Below are 23,615 nucleotides of genomic sequence, written 5' to 3'. Positions count from 1 at the left end.
TGTTATTTGGAACATGTTACAAGAAAAAGAATCAACAGTCTGTCACATCTAGAGATTTCACGTGGAATCAGAAGAGTAGGGCTGCAAATAACAATTACTCCCGTTATGGATTCCTCAGCTTTTTATTTCCTTGATTAATGGTTGGACTACGAAATAAATTAAAAGTAAACATGTTAAACTGCTTGTCTAGTAACTTTAAATTAAAACGTGCATCATGTTATGTTTATCAGATTAAATGTGGCAGGAAATGTAAGCATGGGACTGAATATAATTAATCTTGGACTTTCAGACATCTCACCTTGATGGCGTAGTTGACCAGAGGGTCCTTGGAGTAGGAGGCAGTGTAGTACACAGCATCCCCTGCCTCACAGCAGGGCTTCCCAGTGGTCAGCCTGAAGTGGGACCAGCTGTCAGTGCCAAATCTCAAGTGATCCTTCTGACCAGCCATGAAACGGTCCTCGCACTTTGCTGCCAGCTTCCGCAGTGTGTCTGTGTGGAGCCCCCGGATTCTTCCCACCACCTCATCCCAGCTGTCTAACCCCCTGTAAAGAGCAGGTCTCTGGGGCTTGGAGCCTCCTCCTCCTGCCGCAGCACCTCGACCTGTTGTCCGACCCTTTCCAGCCAAAGACTCTGTACTCGGGTACGCCCTCCTCTCTCTGCCGGCAGTGGCACTAGGTGCAGCAGATGCAGGTTGAGGAACCAGGGAGGACATGCTGTTCGTCGGGCGACCCTTGTTGGTAGCCGTGGCAGCTGATGGCCTCTCCAGGGAGTCACCGCTCTCGTGGTCATGAGCTCGATGAGGCTCGGAGCTGAGAGAGGAGCTCTGACTAGCTGTCTCCCAGGTGGAGTCCAAGTCGTAGAGAGGGTTGGCCACACTCAGGTTGGTACCCCCAGGTTTAGCCTCAGCCCGAGGTCTCAGGGCTCCTTGAGCTGGCTCTTTGCCTCCCAGGCTGGGTTCAGTACTGGAGCGTGGTACAGCCTTCTTAGGTAGTGGTGGTGGTGTGGCCTTATGGGCGGGCTGGTCAGCAAAGCTGTCCAGGTCGATGGAGGCCAAGGTGTCGTTGGATGCTTTCATGTTCCGTGGCTGTTTTAGTGGGATCATGTTGGCTCTGGATTGACCTGGAGGAAAAGAAAGATAACATGTTTTGCATGAATAACAACCAATGAAATTAAAAGTGCTTACAGCAACGAACCATAAAAAACAGGATAGGGAGCAAAATGCGGTACACATGGCAGTTTCAAATAGCAGGAAAGACAGCTAAAACAAATGTGGACTTCATTACACAAAAAGTAAAATTACATGATTATTTGATGTCATTACATTGCACACAACTGCATTTATGATTGCCAACCCAGGCAGTTTGCATTGGCAGAAATTGATAAAGTACATTTCCAGCATTGTACATACGTGCAATTTGAGGTGCTTGTACTTTCCACACATATATACACACACACACACACACACACACACATATATATACACACACACACACACATACACATATATATACACACACACACACACATATACATATATATACACACACACACACACATATATATATATTAAGCAAATGTTTCAGGACTTAAAAGATGTAAAGATAAAACAACAGTTTTAGGTAAATCCTAACAGCTGAAAAAGATAAAAAAAATTACACCTGAGACACAAATCATTCCAAACTCTTGTACCACCAGCTTCCCCAGTGCCTTTTGTATGTCTCACATGGAGTTTCTAGCCACCCAATGGCTTGCTGCTTCTCATGGAGACGAGAGGCTGACACGAGGTTGTGTGCTGCAGCACGTGAGGGAACTGGTGGCCCTGAGGAGAATTCAATCCAGAGAGAAGGACAGCTGGGCGCAAGTGGTCCCTCCAACCATCCAACTGCCCAACTCAATCTGCAGTTCTGTTCTGCAGTGAGGCTTAAAGAGGCAGCATGGAGAGCGCATTTATCTGTGGCTTGAAGTGACCTTATTTTTCTGGGATGGTGGCAGGAGGGAATTGGGGGGTTGAGGAGGTTGACTGGACTCCCTCGATGTTCTCTGGTTTGAGGACCACGGAGGCAGAAGGGTTAGAGACACATGTCTGATAAGATGAAAATAACAAAGGAGTCATGCGGCTTGCATGATTGGAAGGAAAAAGCCTGGTAGTTTTAACTAAGTGGGTGGACAAGGTCACAGACAACCCTATAGCACAGTTTTCAGCTCACCGGGGAACCTCCCAATTTCCTGGTAGATCACGATGAGAGGCTGCTGAGTTTAAGATGATGTCTTTCAAAGGCACTTCTTTTGCCAAATGACTTTCCCCTATCCTCACGGTAAAGGAATCTGCTAGAGCATAGTGTTTCTCTCTTCCCAGTACAACTTCTACTGACTTGAAATTCTTGTTAAACGGTGTGAGTAACTCCTCACGTGTGTCACGCTACCATCATCTTAAGAAAGCAGGAAAAGCCTTAAAGAAAGAGCAGTCAGGATGAAGTAAATGAGTCTTAGTAATCCTTGCTGGAACGGGTGTATTAAATGTGTTCCTTCACCAATCTGCAGTAATCCATCCAAGAAGAAAACAACCGTCTCCCTCGTCATGTCGTAGGGATCTTCTATTGCAGCAATGTGGCTGTGACTTACATAACACTAACTCAGTCTGTGACAGACATTTCCAAATAAAGAATACTTTTTATAATTATATACACAAAAATAAATGTGGTGATAAAACAACTTGCATTAAGGGATGAAAACCCCCCACATGGCTTACATGAACATATCACCTTAAAACAAACTGCATAATGAAATTAGGGTTGCAACTGATTATCGTTTACAACATCGATTTTTTTTTCCGATTGATCTGTTGATCATTTAGTCCAGATCAAAATACAGTGAAAAGTAGTAAGTTGACATCTTGAAATGTATTCGTGGAGTACTTTTATACAAAATAACAGTCTAATTAAATGGTCTTTTAACATAATTACAAAGGTGCTGGGAAGGAATAGGATCAGGAATAGAAATGTAACTAAAATATTATCTGTGCCTAGTAACACTGTGACAGATGCAAAAAAGGTAAAAGTAAGACCCCTAAAAAAGTTTTGGAAAAGTGGTAATTGAAAAAAGACAGTAAATTGAAAGTGATTACAGTAAGTACAAAGTCCCTTTCTTATATTTTAGAACTCACAGCTGTTAAGCTAAACATCTTTTGTCTTGTGTCCATCTCCAGGAGATAAAATAGTGGAGAGTCCCAGTCCCTCCAAAATTTGTTCAGTATACAAAAGCTAATGGCATTCTTCTCCTCTCCAAACACAGAACCTCCTGTGTATGAAACATCTATTTTGCTAGCAGGGTTGGATTAATGATTTCCTTTCTATTTTAATAGATTTAGAATAGAAATTGAAACAAAAATGGTAGAAAATAATTGACTGCTTATTCATCTCCTCAGAGACTGGAGATGATGACACAATTTTCATATTTAAATTTAAATGTTTTGTTTTGAACCTTAATTTATATAATATACATAAAACGCTATTGAAAATGCAATAGTAAGGCATTCCATTCACAGTATTAGTGACCAGTATTCTCCAACATCTGTTCGCAAGAAGATGAAGGAACTTGTTGCCGCAGCAAAATGATTACTGTATAGCCATCGTGCTGCAATAAAACTAACTCTGACACCATTACAAGAGGAGGAAATGGAGGAGGGTGGGTAGAATAAAAAAGGAGCAGAGGGGAGGAATGAAGCGAGAGCAGTGTGGTGGTAAAAATGAGGAAAGTAACGGAAAGAGAAACGTTTGACAGGTGATGAAAGAGACGAATACTAAGATAAGGAGGAAAAACAAGCCTACCTCAATTCCGCAAAGTTTTTAGGTAAACGTGGTACAGCAGCTGCGCAGGGAGGCAGAGTGAAACCCTTTTCTCTGCTTCCATCCCTGACAGTCTGTACAGACCTGCTGGTGCCAACAGGCAGGCTCAACGCTCCCAACAGTACTGGAGACTCACTGAGTGAGGCAGCGAGTGCTCTGCCTCCCACTGCCTGATGCGCCGATTAAAACACAAGTGTGTGTATACTATTTAGCCAATGAGAGAGACACTTGTGTTTCATAAGTAAATGTGACTCTCCACCAAAATGTGTGAACAGAGGGAGAGAGAGAGAGAGAGAGAGAGAGGAGGCATATCAGTTTTATTTCTGAAATTCTGGCGAGTGAAATCGACAAGACAGAAGTGGAAACTTCCTTCAAACAGACATCTCGCTCACAGCGGCTGTATATTAATCTTGAAGGCCACACACACCCTCCCAAACAAAAATGACGTACTGTACAATGCTTGAAGGCAGACAAACACAGAAACACACACTTCTGCCTTGTTTCTCATTAGCAGCACACATAAGAGTAAAATTAAGCTGCAGGCAGCTCATCATTTGTCATCCAGGGAGCTTTTAACACATTCACAATGTATCTATCTACAGAACCTGTGTGTATTCTCGGCTTCACAAATACACACGGTGACTGAACATACCCTTGTTTAAAAAAAAGCCTTATTAGAGCAACAATGACACACAAACAAAAACAAACACTGTCTCTGATGAATCCTTAAACAAGAAAGTAAGACCCGCACACACCTTTTAAAACTCACACACTCATCCAAGCAAAAGTGTGAACACACAGTGGTGTGCGTCTGCTCCACAAACCCACACTCTCCACCCTACCACTTTGTGTATCCGTTTCTCTCACACACCACTAGATCACAGCGAAATCCTTTCCCACACAGAGAAAGCTTCATATTTTAAGTGCCCAGCTATGTTTGACAGCTGTGCCTACCTCTCTCTATCTCCTCTTGTTGCTGCAAAAGCCTGGCCTCAATGTGCGTTGTCGTTCCACCACCAGCAAACCTGTAATACTGAGCTGCTGACGAAGTCTAATGATGAAATATCCACAGAGAGTAGTGACAAACATGCTCCAAAATGGGGACTGTAACAGAGGAACTGTTGGTATTAGAGGAATGTAATGTTACAGTCTACAGAAGTATTATACAGTAAAGCAGAGAGGGGGTATTTGTCATTTAATATTGATATATTGTCTTTTGTTTCTAAGGCTATATCTGAAGGAATAAAGTTTTGTCTCTCTTTCATTTAGGATTTTTTGCTTTAAAAAAAATGTAGTCATGTCCATGTAGAATAAAAGAAAAATGTAGAATGAGACAGCAGTGGCCAGGTAAATCTAGTCTTTTTAGAGTAGATGCACATGCAAAGGATTTATAGACATGCTTGTGCCTTTGGATGATTTCTACACCATTCTTTAAAAAAAACAAGACAAAAGGCTCCAAGTGAATAATTCAGGCTGTGAGGATGCCAGACCTTTATGCCATTTAACAAACTGGACTTAAAACACTGCAGTGCCAGACCAGGCAATTAGGAATATTTAGAGAACTAAGACAATATAATAATTAGTCTCAGTTTCTAATATAAGGATAACAGCTTTTATGAAGCTTTTAAAGCTTTTATTTATAATAGCAGTACTGCAGCCATTCACATGGTACATGTTCTTATAATGTCCTTATTAGTGTAGCCCTACTCCAATCTCATCATTCATATAAAATATGGTTTTCAGACACACCAAAAAAAGAAAGAGACCAAGGTAAAGACACAGAGAACAATACAAAGAATAGGATTTAGATGAAAACAGGAGGGTAATCTGTTGATTTATGTGAGTGAGTGATCTACTCTCTGTACGTCTCTGCATGTCAAATAAATATGCTAAAACAAATGACTCCGATGAGAATTAGTCCAAACCCAAAAGGACAGAAAGAAAAGAAAAGAACAACTAACATCGGGACAAAGATATCCATTTTAAATAACATATTTCAAGTTATTCTAGATTCCAAGGTGTAGGCTGTGGGTAACAAGATGTGTCAAAAATGTTGAGCTCCAGCTGTTTTATCACGGAATAAATTATGACTTGTCACATGTGGAGGTGTACTGACGCTGAAAGAAAGTAAAATCAGCCATTCAGGAGTGAAGTGAAGTGCAGACATTGACAGATTTCTGGCAATATCCGTCTACTGACTCCAGATACCCGTTCAGCAATGCTAACCAGAACCTTTACACAGTGACATATGATGCTTTTTTCTCTTAAAAATATAATCTGTGTTTTACAATAATACAAAAAAACAGATGCAAATCAGACACCAATTGCAGCCCACGCATTGTGAAGTTTGACCATGTATAGCTTTTTTTTTTATTGCTCTGAGCAATTGTGGTGCACAATCAGCAGCTTATTTGCATTTTCTCCCCATCTTTCTCTTCAAGAGACCCTTGTTCAAGCATTGAAACATAAAATCCAGGTGAAAATCAGTTTGTGGATAAAAGTGGCAGTTCTAGAGTACTGTCATTTCGTGGTGAGACGACTGGCAGAAGGAATATGCTCAATTAGACAATAAAAGCTTGCAGACATTGAGGTAACAACACTTACCTACACGGCACAGTTAGGTATTGTTTTAAGTATAGGTTTCAAGCTTTATGTCAGTCATCTACAGCACTCATATACAGATACAAGTTTAAGAAACAAACAAATCACCTTGCATGTATTATTCTTACCCAAGTTGCTGTATGTGGCACTGCATTGGCTGGAGGCGGTAGAGTGGGAGTGATGGGAGTGATTCCCGTCCTCCTCTGGCTCTCCGAGGCTGGTGCTGCCCTCGCTGGCTGATGCCGGTGTGGCAACCTGGTTGGCATGGCCCTCCTCACCCTCCCCAAGCACCAGCCCCAGATTCACTTTGGCAGGCAGGGAGGCGGCACCGGGCAGCTCCCGATCCCTGGCATTGCTGGCACTGGCTGGTACCTGGCTGCAGATGAGAAAGAGGGGCATGGCTTGTTTAGCAATGAAAATGTGGAATACTTACTCCATTAACAGTCTCCCTTTGGTTAGAATCCATGATAATATGTTTCCAACTGTTTATTATTATGTTAAAGGCTTAATTCTCCATGAAACTATCTGCAAAACAAGTCAGAACAGAACAGGGAGATAATAGCGAGCTCTTTTGAGGAGTGTTTATAGATGATAAATGAGCTGATATTGATAAAGGCTTCAATCTAACATCTTTCATTTTGTCTATGACTTAAAACTGTATCCAACATCACAGGATATGAGCAAACCACATTCAACAATGTTTTTATCTGGTCAATTTTTATCTCTTAAATCACTTTCTGCATCATTTAATCAGCTCACTTCTTTCTTCTTCTCAGCGAGTGATGAATTGGAGCCACCACAGCTCTAAGTGGGGGGCTTTTGAAGCCTGATGTGTTTCATATGCAACTACACATGCATTGCCTAAGGGAAGGTGGGAAAAAAAGGCAAAGTGGGTCACAATGGTGTGTGATAATATGTTTTGAAGATCATTCTGTGACAGCAGGTGGTAAAGATTTGAGGTGTTTTATGAATTTCATCTAAATCTGCCACAACAGATTTATTAAAAGGCGAGGTGATAAGGTGACAGACTTAAATGTGATGATTAGCTGTTTTTTGTTTTTTTTTTATAGTAAGATACTTAACAACGCTGTATGAATGTATTGAGGAATTCTGGCTGTCCCGAAGCTAATGACCCATGAACTAGACAGAGTTAAGAAAAAACTAAATTGTAAAGTCCTTGTCTGCTGCCTGACATATTAAGTGCAGTGACATCCATGCAAACTGTCACTAAGAAATTTATGTGCGCATTATGGATTGTGGCATTATGAACCACGATGCCTGTCCTCTTTATGATTTGTTGCGTTTTATGTCTCTGTTCTAATGTTGCTCTTCAGACTGACTTACAGCAGATTAATAGGCTATATAATGTTCCCCATTACAACAGGATGCCAAATACTTCATAATGTAGCCTACTTACAGTGGCCCAGCTCAGTTGTGGACACTAAAAATCTTGGTCATATCTTACAGTTAGTCATGGTGTTTCATCATTGGAGAGTGGAGATTGCACAATGATTCCAATCACAGTGTGAAAGCCCCGGGGGTGCTATGAAGAGACTTGTCGTATACTGTTGTTTCTGCCAGAGAAGTTATAGAGGCGATCTGCCACATACGTGTCACCTTTTGGAGGTGACAGAACCACAATTGCCCATGGGGCATGTGTGCATCACCATATTATTGCATTGCAAAAAAAATATTTTCTGACATGGTCAGAAATCAGTTTGATTTTAAAGGTACCCATGTAGTGGTAGCACTAGTATTGCTATGGAGCAGTTTTTTATGGTGTGCATCCTTTTGGTCTCATGCACGAACACTTGCACATTGGTGATGGGAATATACATTTCTACCAATGGTTTCACACCATTCACACCACCACAACGCTCGCCTGCATACTCTTGGATCTGCAGGGTCAGACAGACATCTAGTATAAATTATTGAAGGATGGATGTGTTTATTTTTATGCTGTTTGCTTTCTGAGTGAACATGGTAATCAATTGTTTTGTTTTGTAGGCTATAGGAGTGCTTTTAGGACTTTTGCATTATAGACCTAACATTTCTTACTTTCATTGTTGTAGCTTCAAGTTCAGTCAACTTGTGTGTCTTTTGGATACTTTTGATATGATTAAGGCTTAAATGTAAAAATAATCATTTGAACATTTGAGTATACACTCATAGAGATAGTATATCTCATTTTGTTTTTTAAAAATGTAGGCTTAATTTGTGTCTAGCCTTGTACATTTGTATGTGCTATGATTGTTGTAGGCTATTTCTCTGGAGTTCTTGAGGGTGCACCCACTACCATAGCACACCTTGAAAACTCTGTTCAGTAAGGCTCCTTTAATGGGCAGTCCCAAATACTTGTATTTTGAAATGTGGATAACTTTCTTTCCAGATGAACATAGTGGCCAAATCAATACCTAGCTTGGTACCAGTTACATCAACAAATAGGGCTATTCTATAAAGTTTGCAGTCTGGTGATTTGCATAAACAGGGTGGACTGGGAAGGAGTCAAAATCTTGACCTGAATCATTGGGCCAGTCCAGCCCGGGATGAGATAGTTTACATGGCTTAGATTTAGCAAAAATACCAACACCATGAGCTGTATACTGGACTAGATGTGGTCCACTACATGCTGGGAAAACCAAGTTTGCTGAGGCAACTTGCACCGCACAGTTTAAACACAACACCTTAATGAAGCACAACAGCAGCTTAAAACATGAAGTATGACAAGACAGATCCACAAATGAAATGGCAATGAACTGGCACTTCCAGTATGTTCATTTGGTAAAGCACCATTCAATTAAAATAAAACAGTACAGTGTAGTTTCTGTATTAAATATCCAAAGCATTTATCAGTAATACGGTTAAGATGGGAAAAATTCCCATTTTCCTGGAATTTGCGTTGCAGGTCGATTTAAGGTGTGCACCCCTTTCAGTTAGGAGTTACAGTGCTCCTATTAACAAAAGATAGCCTGGAGCCCTGAATGCGCAGTAATTCACCAGCAAAGACCGAAAAGAATAAGACTACTAGCAAGTAAACATGGACTTAAACAATGCAGGTTTTAAAATACTTTAAAAAACAACAGCAAATGTTTTGTAGGGAGGGAAACGCATTCAGCATATTTGTTTGACCTCAAAGACACAAACAATATATTTGGTGAGTAAAACTAAAAGTAAACATAACTTTTGTTTGTTTACAAGAAAACTCCAAAGGGCACCTTTAAGATGACCCTTAATAAGGGGCCATCTTTATGATAGACTGAAAATGTATCAATGTCCACCACACATATGAACACAGACTGCAATGTCCAATCTTTACAACTAACTGATATACTGTAAATCCATAAGTGACTTTGTTACAGATACAAATTCAAACATTGGTTTCTAAAGAGCTGCTTAGTAACTGACAGCACTGAGTCAAGCTCACAGAGAATGAGAATACCCAAATCTAACAAATCTAAGTAAAATGACAATTTATGCAATATAGAAACAAAAAGTAACATTGAGAATATGTTATGCAGAATGGAAACTCTTATATGACAACTGGTTGAAGCAGAGAGTGTGTGTCAGAGAGCGACTACCTGCACGCAACAAAAAAAAGGAGCTAAAATGGAGTATTTTGTTCAACAAAGCCTTTCCTTTTAATTAAAGTTAAATACAACATCACAACCTGATTTTTTTTCACAGTCACCTGGATAACACTTCCTCGCTGCTCTACGTTGAAAACAGCTGGTGTTTCATCAGGAGCCATCTGGGATCAGTCTGCTCCTCTGATCCCAGTAAATAAGATACTCAAAGCAGTTACTGGTTACTGCCCTCTGATCTGATAACAGTTCAGCTGTGGTCTTTCAATGTGACCTGTGTGAGACATTACAGTCTCAGGCCACCTGAGTTGTGACCAACCAGGTTGGGTGACATTCTAAACTGCTGTAGATTTTTACCCCCATTGTTATACAGAAAATCCCTGCTAGCTAGCTCTTCAGCAAGCGGCTGGCTCTGCCATATGTCATCGATGTCAGATTTTGTTGTGGTGGCATATTGTTTACGTAAAAAAAAGCAAAAAAAAGGCAAATGTTCACAGAGCTGGTTTCATAGCCATAGGCGTTTTTGTGGGTGGGGCAGGTTGACAGCAATGTTTGTATTATCTTGTATCAGATGTGTCATTTCCTTTTACTGTAATTGTGATTACACATGTTACTAATATGACTAATGATTTATGTGAAAGAGTACAGCTCAAGAGATGACACAGCTCATAGAGGTCTTTGTCCAACTGAATGCTTGGGGCCTCTAGCACACTTTTTCACACCATGTAGTGCACTAGTAAAATCAGCAACAGTAAGTTATTCAGAGTGTAAAACCCTGCCTTGATTATAGTTCTAAACATTTTTAATGTACATTTGTCTGAATAACAATTTTAGGTACCCGTGTGTGGCGTTAAAAATGTGTGATGCAGCAATTTAAAATTTGCACCTATTTGTTTCTGAACAGTACAAACGGTAAAACAATCTCATCCTTTTTTGGTAGAGAAGTTATGTATCGTGTGTGAACAGAAAAGGTTCCATCTTTTTCTAAGTAAATGTTTTTCAATCTGTTACTGATGTTTATATATACAGATTTTTTTGATCTCCAGAGGATTTTTTGAGTTTCATGTTTAAGCAGAGCAAACTTTAAAAACATTATCTTGTAGCCCTTAGTCATTTTGTGAAATTACTGTTACACTGGCATTTTAAAAAGGATTTAATATAAAAGCAGTGATGTTCTTTGTGAAGAAACAGAAGTATTATTGCAATATTTTGACCATGATGTGATAGAAAAGTGAACACTGAGAAAACACCAAGCTGCTCGTGTGTCTGTCTCTACCCTGGGGCACAATATAAAATGGAAGATGGAGGCATAAAGACTAAGTATAGCTACAAATGCAACAGCATATGGTACAGTGTGTTATTATAGATTGAAGAAAGTTAAGCATAAAAAAAAAAATTGCTGGTGGCCTGACTTATACGTTTACTCAGTTTCCTCTTTTATTCTTCCTGGTTGTGTTTATGTGAATATACGTCATTTCATGGTTCTGGTTTTGACTAACTGGACATCCTGCACTGTTTCTTACACAAGGGCACAACTAACATTAATCCTACAGAAAACTAAAGTGTTAATGGGTTACAGTCAGCTTCAGCTTCAACTACCCAGATTTTGAGCACATAATCCTGTCTGAACAAAACCTCTAGTGTGGATACACACCTTGAGAGGCCCTTGACACATGAAATACCTTTATGGCTGCTACACGTTTCAAAGTCAGGACCTGACTTGCTCAGACAGCATGAAGCTGCCCCAGTGCTTAGTGTTTTTCAGACCTCTGCTGCGAGCAATGAACAATCTCATATTATCTCAAAAACCAATCCTCCCTACTAAGTCAATACGACTTCAAATGGCTTCGGTAGTCACAGGTGTTTACAGAATTGAATGAAAGAAAACTGTTTCAGTTCTTACCCACTGTACTGGCTCACACAGCTTCCCATCTGGAAACTTTGAATACAAGGCAAAGCTGAACTCACATTCTAGCTAGAGCAGTGACTGCAGGCTGGCCAGTTGCGAAGAATCCAAAAGTATTTCCTGCAGATATTCATTCCTTGTCTTCCTCTTTGAATGTTCTTACCTGTCTAAGGTAATGTGCGTTTTCCAGCGCTAAAAAACACGCCCACTGCCAATAAACCTGTAGGGTTAACCCCTCATCTGCCAATCAAAACAAAAGGTCTGTAGAACGACCTGTGTGATCGGTTCAGAACATTTAATCACTGACTTACTGGTCTGTTTAAAATCAAAATAACAATTAGTTAACAACAATCGTATTAGCTATTTCAGTACACTTCCTATACCTTGAGCTTCTGTAACTGAAGCAGTGTGAGGCATTTACTTACATTCCTCTGTCTTTCTATAGACATCTTCCACACCACCAAAGGAAGCTTAGGCACCAAGTGAGATGTTTAGCTTTTTTTTTTTTGGTTTGGGTCAACTAAACACCATGCGCCAATACTGGAGATAAGTCAAATAGATTGTGGAGTAATACTGTACTGTCACCTACTGCCAACACACAAAGTGAATAACTTAGTTACTCATTGACAAGTTTGCAGTGAATGCTGTAAACAGCAGGGTAACAAAAGAATGTTTACATGGTGTGACGAAAATAAGACTAGACCAAAGGTGAGATGCTTGAAAGTGTGAAGTATTAAATACACATAGGCTTACATGTTTGTGGCTAGACAGTTTGGGGATATGTCTCGTACAATACTGTAAAAACTAACTGTAATAACTGCTTAATTAATGATTCAGGTATTATAATAAAACCTGAATTCTTTTTGGAATCAAATAAGTAAATAAACGCTGCTTGTTGCAAACAGCTGTTTAGTGTTTTAATGTTGAAATGGATGGTCCCTGATGTTCATTGCTCAATATAAGCAGGGGAAACATTTAGTATGAGAAATACTGCATCGATTCATCTTCATTGTTGACATTAGTTCTACACGCTAAACTTGGTATTGGCCAGAATTGAAAAGCCATCTAGTTACATTACTCAGCATTATCAGCTAAGTTCAGAAGATGTACACAAAAAAACTAATTCAGTGCTCTTCATGTGAGTAATTCATCATCCTCTGTGTGAAGTGAGTGAACGACTAACTGCATCTGACTGACAGATTTTGGTATCAAACTTTGGGTAATATATTGGGTACTCCCCAATATATGGTACAAGATCATATACTCAATTTTAGCATGGCATAACCCAGACCTCCATATTAATAGTAAAAACTAGTGCATACTTCTTGCACCACTTGTTATATAGTGAGAGAAGAGACAGGCACTTCTGGAAGAAAGAAAAGATGACTAGCGTTGACGCTTTAGGAGGAGAGAAAAGGCAGGGAAGCTAGAAAAGAGACAGAATGGGGCCAAGCTCTTGACAGGATGGAGGAGAGAAATATTCAAGAATTCACATTGCTTTGGGCTCAAGGGGAGAGGAAAAATATGGAAAAATGTGGAACAAAGGCATGGAAGAGGAACAAAAGTTCCATGTATAATCATGCTCATTAAATGGGAATGTTCCTTTTTCACTCATTACATGACACCCCAGGAAGAGGCATTAAGGAAATACTGTAGAGTGTCCTGAGCTCAATTAATTGGCCGGGGGCCACATGCGTTTGTAGAATGTTGCATTTGATGCAACTTAGTATAATAGAATATGACTAATTAGGGCTGGACGATATGGCCAAAAATATTATCACGATAAAAAGTTTCATGTCTTTCATCGTTATTTCTTTCAAGTTCAAAGGCAGATTTTTCTCCTGAGTGAAAGTTGAAGAAACCTGATGGTTTTAAGCTTTTTTTCCAGTCCTTTTTCCTCAACAAAATAAACATTTTATTAAATAAATTAAGTCCTAATACAGGTATGATTCAAGTGAATCAAATCAAACATTTATTGAATATTTATTGAACATTTGTTATATTGTTATTGAAAAAAATTATGTTGCGATAATTATTGTTTTATTGTTTGACTAATTATAAAAAACTAATTGTGCCAGTGTAGTGACCATGCCAAAAGAAAGAACATAGCCTCTCCCCTTTGTCTCCCCCAAGAGAAGGGGGGTTGAGTATCACCCGTCAAGCATACGGGCTGACTCCATGCCTAAAACACCCAAAAAAGGAGGGGGTGAAAGGTTTGCTACATCAAACATATTTCCACTGTGGTTGGGAAGTTTCAACCATAAAAGCCACCATCTCAAGTTAAGATTAATGACTCTCCTGGATTGTTAAAATGACAATTTAACCTTGTCCAGAGACGTAACCCCTCCCAAATCTAGGGGCTGTCAGGACCTCTAAATGGCCAAAAAGCCATAAACATAGACTCTAACATATTGCACAAACAAACGCACAACAAGGGCTGCCTCCTCTTTTATTCGCACTGATAAGATCGCCAGACGCCAGAGGAAAGATACAGCCTCATATTCATTTTGAACTAAGAATATTCCCCTCACTATAAAGCCGTGTTGTATTACGCTGTTTGAGTTAAATAATCTTTGTTAAGTTAGGTAGTGGACCTCTTCAATTCTGAGTAGTTTATTATCATGTTTAGAAACTATGTTCAAAAGTGCTTTTACTTTTTTCCTAGTGCTCAATTGTCTACTACTGTCTCGTGTGTTTAACTGATGACAAGTTCAAACACCTTCTTATATTTTCTTATTAAGAACATGTAACTGAAATCAGTTATTTTCAGTCTCCTTTCATGAAACCAGTGACTCAAAAGGAAAAAAGAGGTATAATATGCCATTGTTCCAAACTGTACCTCCCATGTTTCAGATACCTCCTTATATATTAACTAGTAAGAACAGGTAACAATCAATATTATCCTGGAAGTATTTAGTTAAACTGTTCTGTTCATCTGCTATGATCACTATAAAATGTTGTTTTAACTGTAACAATTCTAATCGTTACGACGATTAACACAATGGCTTTTCCTTTCCTTTTATCAAATGCTTAAAACTAAGAACTGTGTAACTGTTTATGGTATTTAAGAAAAGTGGTTGTATTATGGAAAGACATGTTAATAAAACATGCGCAAATAGACTTTAAGACATTACTTTATATTAAAGTTAAAACCTCGAGACACAAAAGGTGACTCCCACCGTGAAACTCTACCCCAAACTGATGTCACATGTCTGAAACAGAGGACAGATAAAGACCTCGCGCCCCTTTGTTCTCTCACTCTTGCTCTTCCACCCTTCTCTCCAGAAGCCTCTCCTCGCAACCCAGCATCCTGTTCAAGAAGGTCCGGCCCGGAGAAACTCTGTGATTTCAAATTCCCAATTCTTTTGTCTTAGCGGGAGATTTGACCCAACTATTCTTGTTGGAGCTTCACTGGGACAAAAACTTCCCCAGGCTATTTGTTTAATCTCAGCAGTGTTAACTAGCCTATATTCCTGATGGCTCGCGATTAATGTATGTGTTTTATTTGATTTTGTTTGTTCAAAGTTATCAGACCGTTTAATTTACACAAAGTTTGACTCAGTAAACCATCAAGTTTCTTTCAAACCCTTATCTCAGTTTGAATTAGCACACTGCTCCCACAACCACCAACCGGATGAAGGACTCTGGGGCATCCCTGTTGACAAAAGACCAGCTCGAGAGGCCGCGCAGCGTGCCAAGCCTCTGAGGGGCCGTGAACGCAACCGAGCCACTGATTGTGAGCCTTCGACACCGGATGGTGGGGGAAACAACAAACAGTAAGGAAAAATAACCTCTGCATTCTGTGGTGGAGCTGGTGTCCTTTAACCATGAACACCTATAGCCTCAATTTAACTTAGTTGTCACTGGCGTCCATTTGTTCCCTTATTCTTTAGAATCATGTTTTCCACAATAGCAAACTGAATTCACATTGAACCTATTAGCCTAGGCCTACTTCTGCTCTATATCCCGTTGATTACATTCTGGCTGTTTTCTGTTTTGTTGTTTATTTCTTTGATATTCCTGTATTTACCCTCACTTTGTACTCACTTTAGTTAGCTAATAAAGTTTCACTTTGATCATGGTAACCCCGAACGAGTGCTTATGATATAATATATCCAAATATTATTATTCATAATTTCATTAACAAAGTGTAGTTCACTAAACTAGGTACAAGGATAGTGAGTGAGTGAGTGAGTGAGTGAGTGAGTGAGTGAATGAGTGAGTGAGAGAGTGAGGCTTTGATGCAACTTGAGAAGCTAAAGGGAATATATGCCATCTGAAGCAGTGATTAATAGAGTAGAGGTTGAATCAGACTGCAGTTTGCTGGCTTGTAACACACTGAGGTCCCTTCCTAAAGGAAGAACCGCTGAGCACAGAGCCTGCTGTTCAGGTAATAGATGATATTAGGGAAGAGACCACATAGGACGTGTAGCCCATGCAGTTGGTTGGGCAAGTACGCGAGAAGACATGCCAAATAAAGATCAAACTAGAATCTGTGATGAGGGATTTGTATGATAGGGGGAGAAGCACCCTTGGCACTTTGAAGGAGCAGCTGGTAAAGGTTGAGCATCTTAATTTTATGCTGGGTGGCATGAAAGCTCTGAAGGGAATGTTTGTGGGTAATGGTAATATGGGCTTGCATGTGAAATATTCATTAGATGAGCAAGAGGTGAAAACTTGTCCAAACTTTGCTGGATTACTAACAACTACACTACAAACCGTAAAGACAATAACTATATATAATTAATATTGATTTAAACCATCCTACACGTATTTGTGTAAAAGCCAATATTCACTTTACAGCAGCTAAAAGTACCATTGTCCCATGTTATATTTTTTTCTGGTGTAACAACTTCTCATCGAAGGTTATAATTTCAACAAGACTTAAATAGCAATAGACATGCACAGTGCTTACCTAGCAAATGACAAGATGGATTTTTGAATCCTAATTACACAGAGACATATCTCAGTATTGTGATGAAAAAATTTAAAGCCACATTCAATTTATACCTAACCAATTGGTTAAACCCCAGTTTTAAACAGAATCCTTACTATAAAGTGCTACTGTTGCAAGCTTTACTCTGTTCACTGGGCATCTTTTAATATAGTTGTGTTAGAAGAGTGAATAAAACCTGGGAAAAATCGTGACCAAATACCTGACGTCCTTGCTGATGACATCACATGCAGTGGTTTGTGAGGGTGGTGTTCGCCCTGGGCTCAAATGTCTGGGTTCCTTGCTCTCATCAGGTGTCAGTAATGCAGTTTCTGTGCACTCCTCTACTCGCAGTTCTCCTTCTCCGTCACCAGGAGTGCTGCCACCGTCTGGTTTGTAAGTAAAGATGATGGTTGGCTTCTGGGTGGGATCCTCTGGTTTGGCTTCGGTGAACCAGTGATGTTGTTGGACTGGTGGTGGTGGAAGTATGTGAATTACTGTTCCATCAAGCCCAACCAGCTTGCCTTTCTCCTTCTCTCTCTCCACCCTCTCTCTCTGCTCATCCTCGTCTTTCCGCCTACGAAAAAAGCTCTTAAAGGAGATCCAGCGTTTGGGTTTGGAGCTTTCTGTTGAAATACGTCGCCCTTCTCCACCTGGACTTGCTTCACCTTCACTGGGTCGTACGGGAGAACTGGAAGCGGAGCTCTTGGTCCAGTTGCCAAAATGTCTCTGGAGGATATTAGAAGCGTGGTAAGGGGAAGACGTAGATCTAGGAGGGGGGAATGGGGCACTGGGCTCTGACCGGGGGCTGGAGAGTGGGACAGCAGCAGAGGCACTCTGGGATTTAGACAAAATCTTCGTGGGCGTTTCCTTCTTGGGCTTGGAAAGACAGCCATCAGTTGTGGAAAAGAGAGATTTGGGTCGGGTGAGTGTCTCTTTCATGGCATCAGGTGGAAGAGCATACAGCTCCTCAGAAGTGGGAGTTCTGGCTTGTGCTGAGGGTGACTCTGGTGGACAATTTGGAGGCTGAATGGACGCCACTATCTGTAAAAGCACAGCACTGGCCTCCTCCCTATGGCTTGCCAATGTTCCAGAGGTCATAGTTAAGTCTGTATCATCATCTCTATTGCAAATAGCATCTCCACTTGTCTTGCAAATGTGTGACAGAACAGAATTCGCAGTAGGGCTGGTTTTAGGCAGGTTTGCAGAAATGGCAAGATTGGCAGGGGAATTTGTTGATGTAGTGGGAGAGGCCCCAACCATGGAGGTCATTATAGTGCTTGTTACAGTGCTAGAGTCTGTAGTGGTTCTAGGTTGTAAATGTGGTACTTTTGACACTGCTTCAGGTGGAACTTTTGTCTCTTCAAAAGAGGCTCTCTCTGATGTGCCTCTACCAGAGATAGTTTTCTCTGTTGAGCAGGACTGGACACTCTCAGAGGATCCAATCTCTTCATAAGTATGGCTGGCTACCCTACTTCCTACCCTTTTTGGCTGTGGCTGTTCCCCACTGAGTCCCAAGAAGCTCTTGTACACAGCTAGGTTGTCATATGCACTTGGATTGATGACAATAGGTACCTTAACAGCATTCTTGGAGCTGCGAGCATAGGCTGGCTCATCTCGAATAATAATGGGAAAAGGGGGCATGCCTGCATTATTGAAACTGTTGAACTTAATCTCTGATAAATTGGGGGATTTCACAGGTACAGTTCTTGAGGATGAAAGCCCAGCAATGGGAGAAGTAGGAGCTGACTTGTGACTGCAGTGTTGAGTAGGGATGGAGGGGCCAGGATTACTCCCAACCCCTAGATCAACTTTAGGTATCTTTTGGCGAGGACTTGTGCTTGATGTCCACACTTCTTGGTAACGTATGCTCCCTGATTTCTTTCGGGAAGTACCTGACAGAGCTACAGATGTGGGTGGTGTCGGCATCACAGGAGAAGATGGAGAAACAGGGGAGGTTGGAGACAGGGGCTGACCTAAAGGAGTGCTACAGAACAATGTAGGGCTGGAAGGTATTGACAGGTTTTTAGGTTTTGGTGTAGAGTCTGGAATCGGTTCATCTTTGTTGGCCATGGATGCTGACACATCCACTACAGTGTAAGGTTTACAGATCAATGATTTTTCCAAATTAACTACACGGTATGGTCTAGCTTGCTCCTCTGTGGGACTAAAACTAATAGTGACTGGTTGACCTGGAAGGGCCTGGGGCATTGGCATGCCTTCTCTGCCATCCTGATCTTCTAATCTAATGGCCAGGACAGCCTTGTGTGTTTCAGTCACCTTAAGTGGGCTCAGTGCTCTGTGGACTGGCTCCTTTTTGGGGGGAGGAGTGCAGGGTATAGGTGCCTTTGAAGATGTGGGAGAATGCAAGCCATTTCGAAGAGCAGAGGGGGCACTGCTCCCACTGCTGGAAGTTGTTCGAGAGTCCTCTGGCAGTGATGACGATGATTCTGGAGATGTGTTAGACTCAGAATTTGATAGGAAACCACTGCCTTGCATGTTATAGGGTCCATATGGAAGAAGAGCTCCATTGGAGTCCATGGAGGGGTATCCATTCAAGATCTCATCGTAGCTATCATCATAGTCCACTGCACAAATGCGCTGCAGTGACCGGTTGCGAAGTGGCACAGTATTCCACTTTTTCCCTGCAGTAAAATGCACTGGAGACAATGTGGCAGCACGAAAATTGGCAAATCGTGGTTGGCCTCGCATACGGATCTCCATAGCTAGTAACTCTTCATCACTTTCATCCCAGCTCTCATGTTCATCATCATCCCTTTCAGCCTCTTCCTCATCATCATCCTCCTCTTCTTCATCTTCACCTTCACTAGAAAATTCTGGGTAGCAAAATCGGCCACCCTCTGTGCTGATGATCTCGGTGCTATCATTAAGAGATACCCGTTTTTGAGCAGTGCCAGCACCACTACTGCTGCTTCCCATGGCTAGACAGCTTGAGGCTGGAAGGCCTCTTTCCAAGGACTGTCGGTATGAACTACTGATTCGTCCCCAAAACAAGTCCTTGGAACCGGAAAGAGGAGTCGGGCTAGAGCCAGGACATAACCCAGCAATTTCCTTTAGGACATCTGTCAGTCCACTGTTGTTGTTATTTCCACTAGGGGTCCTTGGGCTAAGTTGTCCATAACCCTCAATCTCCTCACTGCCATCCTCTCCTTCGTTGTTGTTGCTGGGCCCACCAGGCCTCTTCCGGTTCAGTCCATTGCGATTCCAGACCGTGAAGGCTGATGTTTTGCCATGTTCTAGCACATTTGGTGGTTGTTGCAGGTTGCCATCTGAATCCAGTCCTGTAGAGGAGCAGGGCAGCATCATAGTGGGCTTAACAGCAATGGTTGGCTTCTTAGCCACTGGTGGACGGAAGTGTCCTGAGCGGGCAGAACCACTGCCAGCCCTTTGGGAGTTGTTTGTCAGGTTAGGGTTGGCTCTGGCCCCAGCAGGGGGTGGATTCTGTTGCTGAGTTGTTGGAGGCCTCTGCTCTGATGGAGGCTTCCCTCCACCGCTCTGAACCAAACAGTGCAGACTCTTAGGTTTAAAGCAGTTCTTGCACTCGCCTGGTTTCCACACGTGCTCGGTGAAAGTGCTGCAGGCAGACATGGCTGCCGGTCCAGTAATGCAGCCTATTGGGTCAGTGGACAGGAAAACCCTCCATGAAGCTACGAGCTACAGAAACTGTAGTACAACAATGATGAATACTATTCAAGCCTCAAGTGGGGGGGATACTGGACCTGAAAAAGAGAACAGGAGAGAAAGGTATAAATGAAACAATTTTTAATGTGAATTTATACGTCACCTAAACAATCTGCATAGAGTAACTGGAAACTTTGTTAATTACAAAGTTGTCCATGTAGGACCAAAATACTGACCCAAACAAAGAAAATTAGATCCAATTACAATTACACTTTTCACACACAGAGCTGAACTGAAGTAAAAATTATACATTGGAGCAGAAGAGGGAAACAGAAAAAGCAGTGTAGGAGAGAATTAATTAGGAAGGCAGTACTACATTGTCTCCATTAGGTGGCAATCTTTCCCTACTTAGCAGCCAATCTATTAAATGGGGCAGTCATCTATCTCCCCCTAACCCTAAAATGGACATGTAACTCGAAAAGCAGAGGGACAGAAGTGAAGCGGATTAAGGGAGCTTATTCTTGTATTGCTCTACTGAGTTGTTGTTGGCTGTTTCAGCCAGGCTTAAGTGAGATAAAGGTTCTGATATTGTCATTAAATCAAAACCTCAATGTCCAAAATCTTATGAACTAGATCTTACATAAAAAACGGAAATCAAAAGAGCTTGAGCTGTGTGGTGGACAATTCAGCAAGACAATGATCCTAAGCATACAGGCAAGGCCATACAGTGATTGTCCTTAACTGTTAGTCACCTAACTTTTCACTTGCTGAAAACCAGATTGAAAGAAAAAAACAAAACAAATTGAAGAAGTCTGCAGCAAGGCGTGCAGTCAGCAATACCAATGAACATTCAAGCATCTAAAAAAGTCTGACTTCAGGTATTGACTGCAAATAAATTGCAACCAAATATGATAACTTTTTATTTTAGTTTAGTTTGTCCAATACAATTTGGTCCCTTAAAAGTGGAGGATATATGTATGTAAATGCATATGGCACGAAAGATGGCAAATAGTCATTCTTTAATTTAAAACTGAAGGTGCATAGTAGATTGCCAAACAGCAACAAACAAAAATATATCACTCTCCTTCTACTACACTTCACATACAAAAGAAATGGATTTTTAAAAATCACACCATTAAGTCTTTGTAAGATAACAAAGACTGACATTTAAAAACTAGGGCACATGCATGGTCACAGGTTATCAGCACCAGCACATACCAGACACATCCTGTTTTCTTGGCCAATTTGATTAAGCCCCACTTCAACGCAAATCGAGTGTTGCTCAAGTAACCAATTAAAATTCATTTGTATGTTACATAATCTGACACAGTTTTCACATTATTTCTACAGCTGAAGCATGCTCTGGGTAGGCCACAACTTCAAGGGTAAAACATAAAACAGTGAAAGCCTTCAGTGTGGATAGAAACAAAGTGAACTTCTGAGGAGATCATCCATACATAGTGTGAGATATGTCTGAAAATGAGGAACTCTTATATTGTTCTACTTTAGATGATGACTGATTGCACAATGACTTCACAAAGAGCTCAACATACAACAACTGAATCATGGGTTTAATATGCTTATAAACACTGGCCCTCCTTCTCTTCGCCTCTGCTATAGATTGTGTCATTATTCTGTCCTTTTATGGGTGACCCAAACCTGCATTTCATCAAATAAAGCTAGGGCTATGACTCACTGTAGGGCTGAGACTGACAGGGATGGGTAAATCAGTTTTCTCATCCATCTAACAAGGTCATAGGTGTCAGATCCTGTACGGAAGGATGTTACCATGACAACTCCCTGGACCTGCCCATGGCCAGACACAATAAAGCAGGAACTCTTGAATCAAACTTTGCTGACCAAATCATGATGAGTTGGGGGAAGATTTATCCTGCTACACAGCACAGGCCACATCCTCACACGACACAAAGGCTGTCAATGTGACACGTAAGCACTGGAAATTTCATGGACAACCAAAAGAACAACCCAAAAAAAAGTAATTACCTAGTCAAATATGTTTTTCTCCATATAGATGCTCCTTAGAAGGAACAAAAGCAGTATTTTTTTCATTTACAACAATAGCATCCAGAATCATTTTCTCAACTCAAAGCCCCTGTCCTCCTTGAAACACAAGGAAAATTTTAAGACTTTGATTTGCACAGCTGTAATGCAGCTGTTGCACAAGTATTTTTCATATGAGAAATAAAGGGATAGCAGAGAAAGGCATAAAGCAAGTGGTATTAACATTTTTGCACATAGAGAAAAGGCTGAGTTTATGAGATTTGCACCAGAGAGACTTTATTTGTAACTATATTATTTCTTTCCTGACAGACAGCGGAAGGAGTGGCAAAGGGAACAGATTTTTTTTGGAATCAAGATAAAGCATTCTATTGTGTTTATTTTCTTCAAAGCAGCTAGATGGAATTATGAAAAGCAGCTCACAGGGTGCATTGTAATAAGATAATTCAGTTTTTCATTCCTTTGTGTTTCTGATCACGCTTTTGAGAATCAAGAAATATCTGATACCCAATATATATCACATACACTTTTCCACCAACAGAAACACCTGGTGGTGGATGTGACAGCATATTTTACTTTTCCCTCAGCCACCATTAAAATTCCACTGTTGCTTCATTTTCCTTCCTTCCACAGTGGGAGCTGATATGACACTGTCTCCACCAGCCAGCAACACATACTGATATATTTTAGTTTCTCATTAAGCTGAAGGCAAAAAGTAGTGCCATGTTGTTACTGACAAGACCCCACAACATTTAATCTGGGATGACAGTTATACCTTGGGGACAACAACAATCCCATCTGCACAACAATCCTTTCCTAAACCATGCAGTCCATTATTTTTAGTCCACACAGCTCGTAGTGCGGGGCGCATCATTAAAATATGATAACTCCAGACAACATACAGAAAGAGGGGGAAAGCCTCTTTGAAACAAGCAATCTCTCATGCTTATATAATCTTCTTGTTTGAACTAAAAATGATTTTATCTGTGGTTATACTCATTGCAATATAAGTGTTCCTATTCATGGCCATCAGCCAAATAATGGACTGCTATTTTTGTGTTACTGTCATTATGTAACAGATATTACAC

General features: G+C 40.8%; 1 protein-coding gene across 5 annotated transcripts in view; it reads right to left on the bottom strand.

Moving 5' to 3' along the window:
* Positions 1-23,615, bottom strand: part of peak1 (pseudopodium-enriched atypical kinase 1) — a 111,812-nt gene that overhangs the window by 7,858 nt on the left and 80,339 nt on the right. For all 5 annotated transcript variants that reach the window (XM_038705176.1, XM_038705179.1, XM_038705177.1 and 2 more), the window contains 3 exons: positions 17,090-20,606; positions 6,575-6,822; positions 299-1,119 (listed from right to left, as the gene is read on the bottom strand). In XM_038705176.1, the coding sequence (XP_038561104.1) occupies positions 299-1,119; positions 6,575-6,822; positions 17,090-20,475 (4,455 nt within the window). In that variant the 5' untranslated portion in view covers positions 20,476-20,606. The remainder of the gene's footprint in view (positions 1-298; positions 1,120-6,574; positions 6,823-17,089; positions 20,607-23,615) is intronic.

This window comes from Micropterus salmoides, unplaced genomic scaffold (assembly GCF_014851395.1).
Source record: "Micropterus salmoides isolate LMB-PRFRI ecotype aquatic unplaced genomic scaffold, ASM1485139v1 Ms_hic_scaffold_8, whole genome shotgun sequence".
Lineage (NCBI taxonomy): Eukaryota > Metazoa > Chordata > Actinopteri > Centrarchiformes > Centrarchidae > Micropterus > Micropterus salmoides.
The sequence above is the reverse complement of the archived record's forward strand: the minus strand, read 5'-3'. Positions and strand labels throughout refer to the sequence as shown.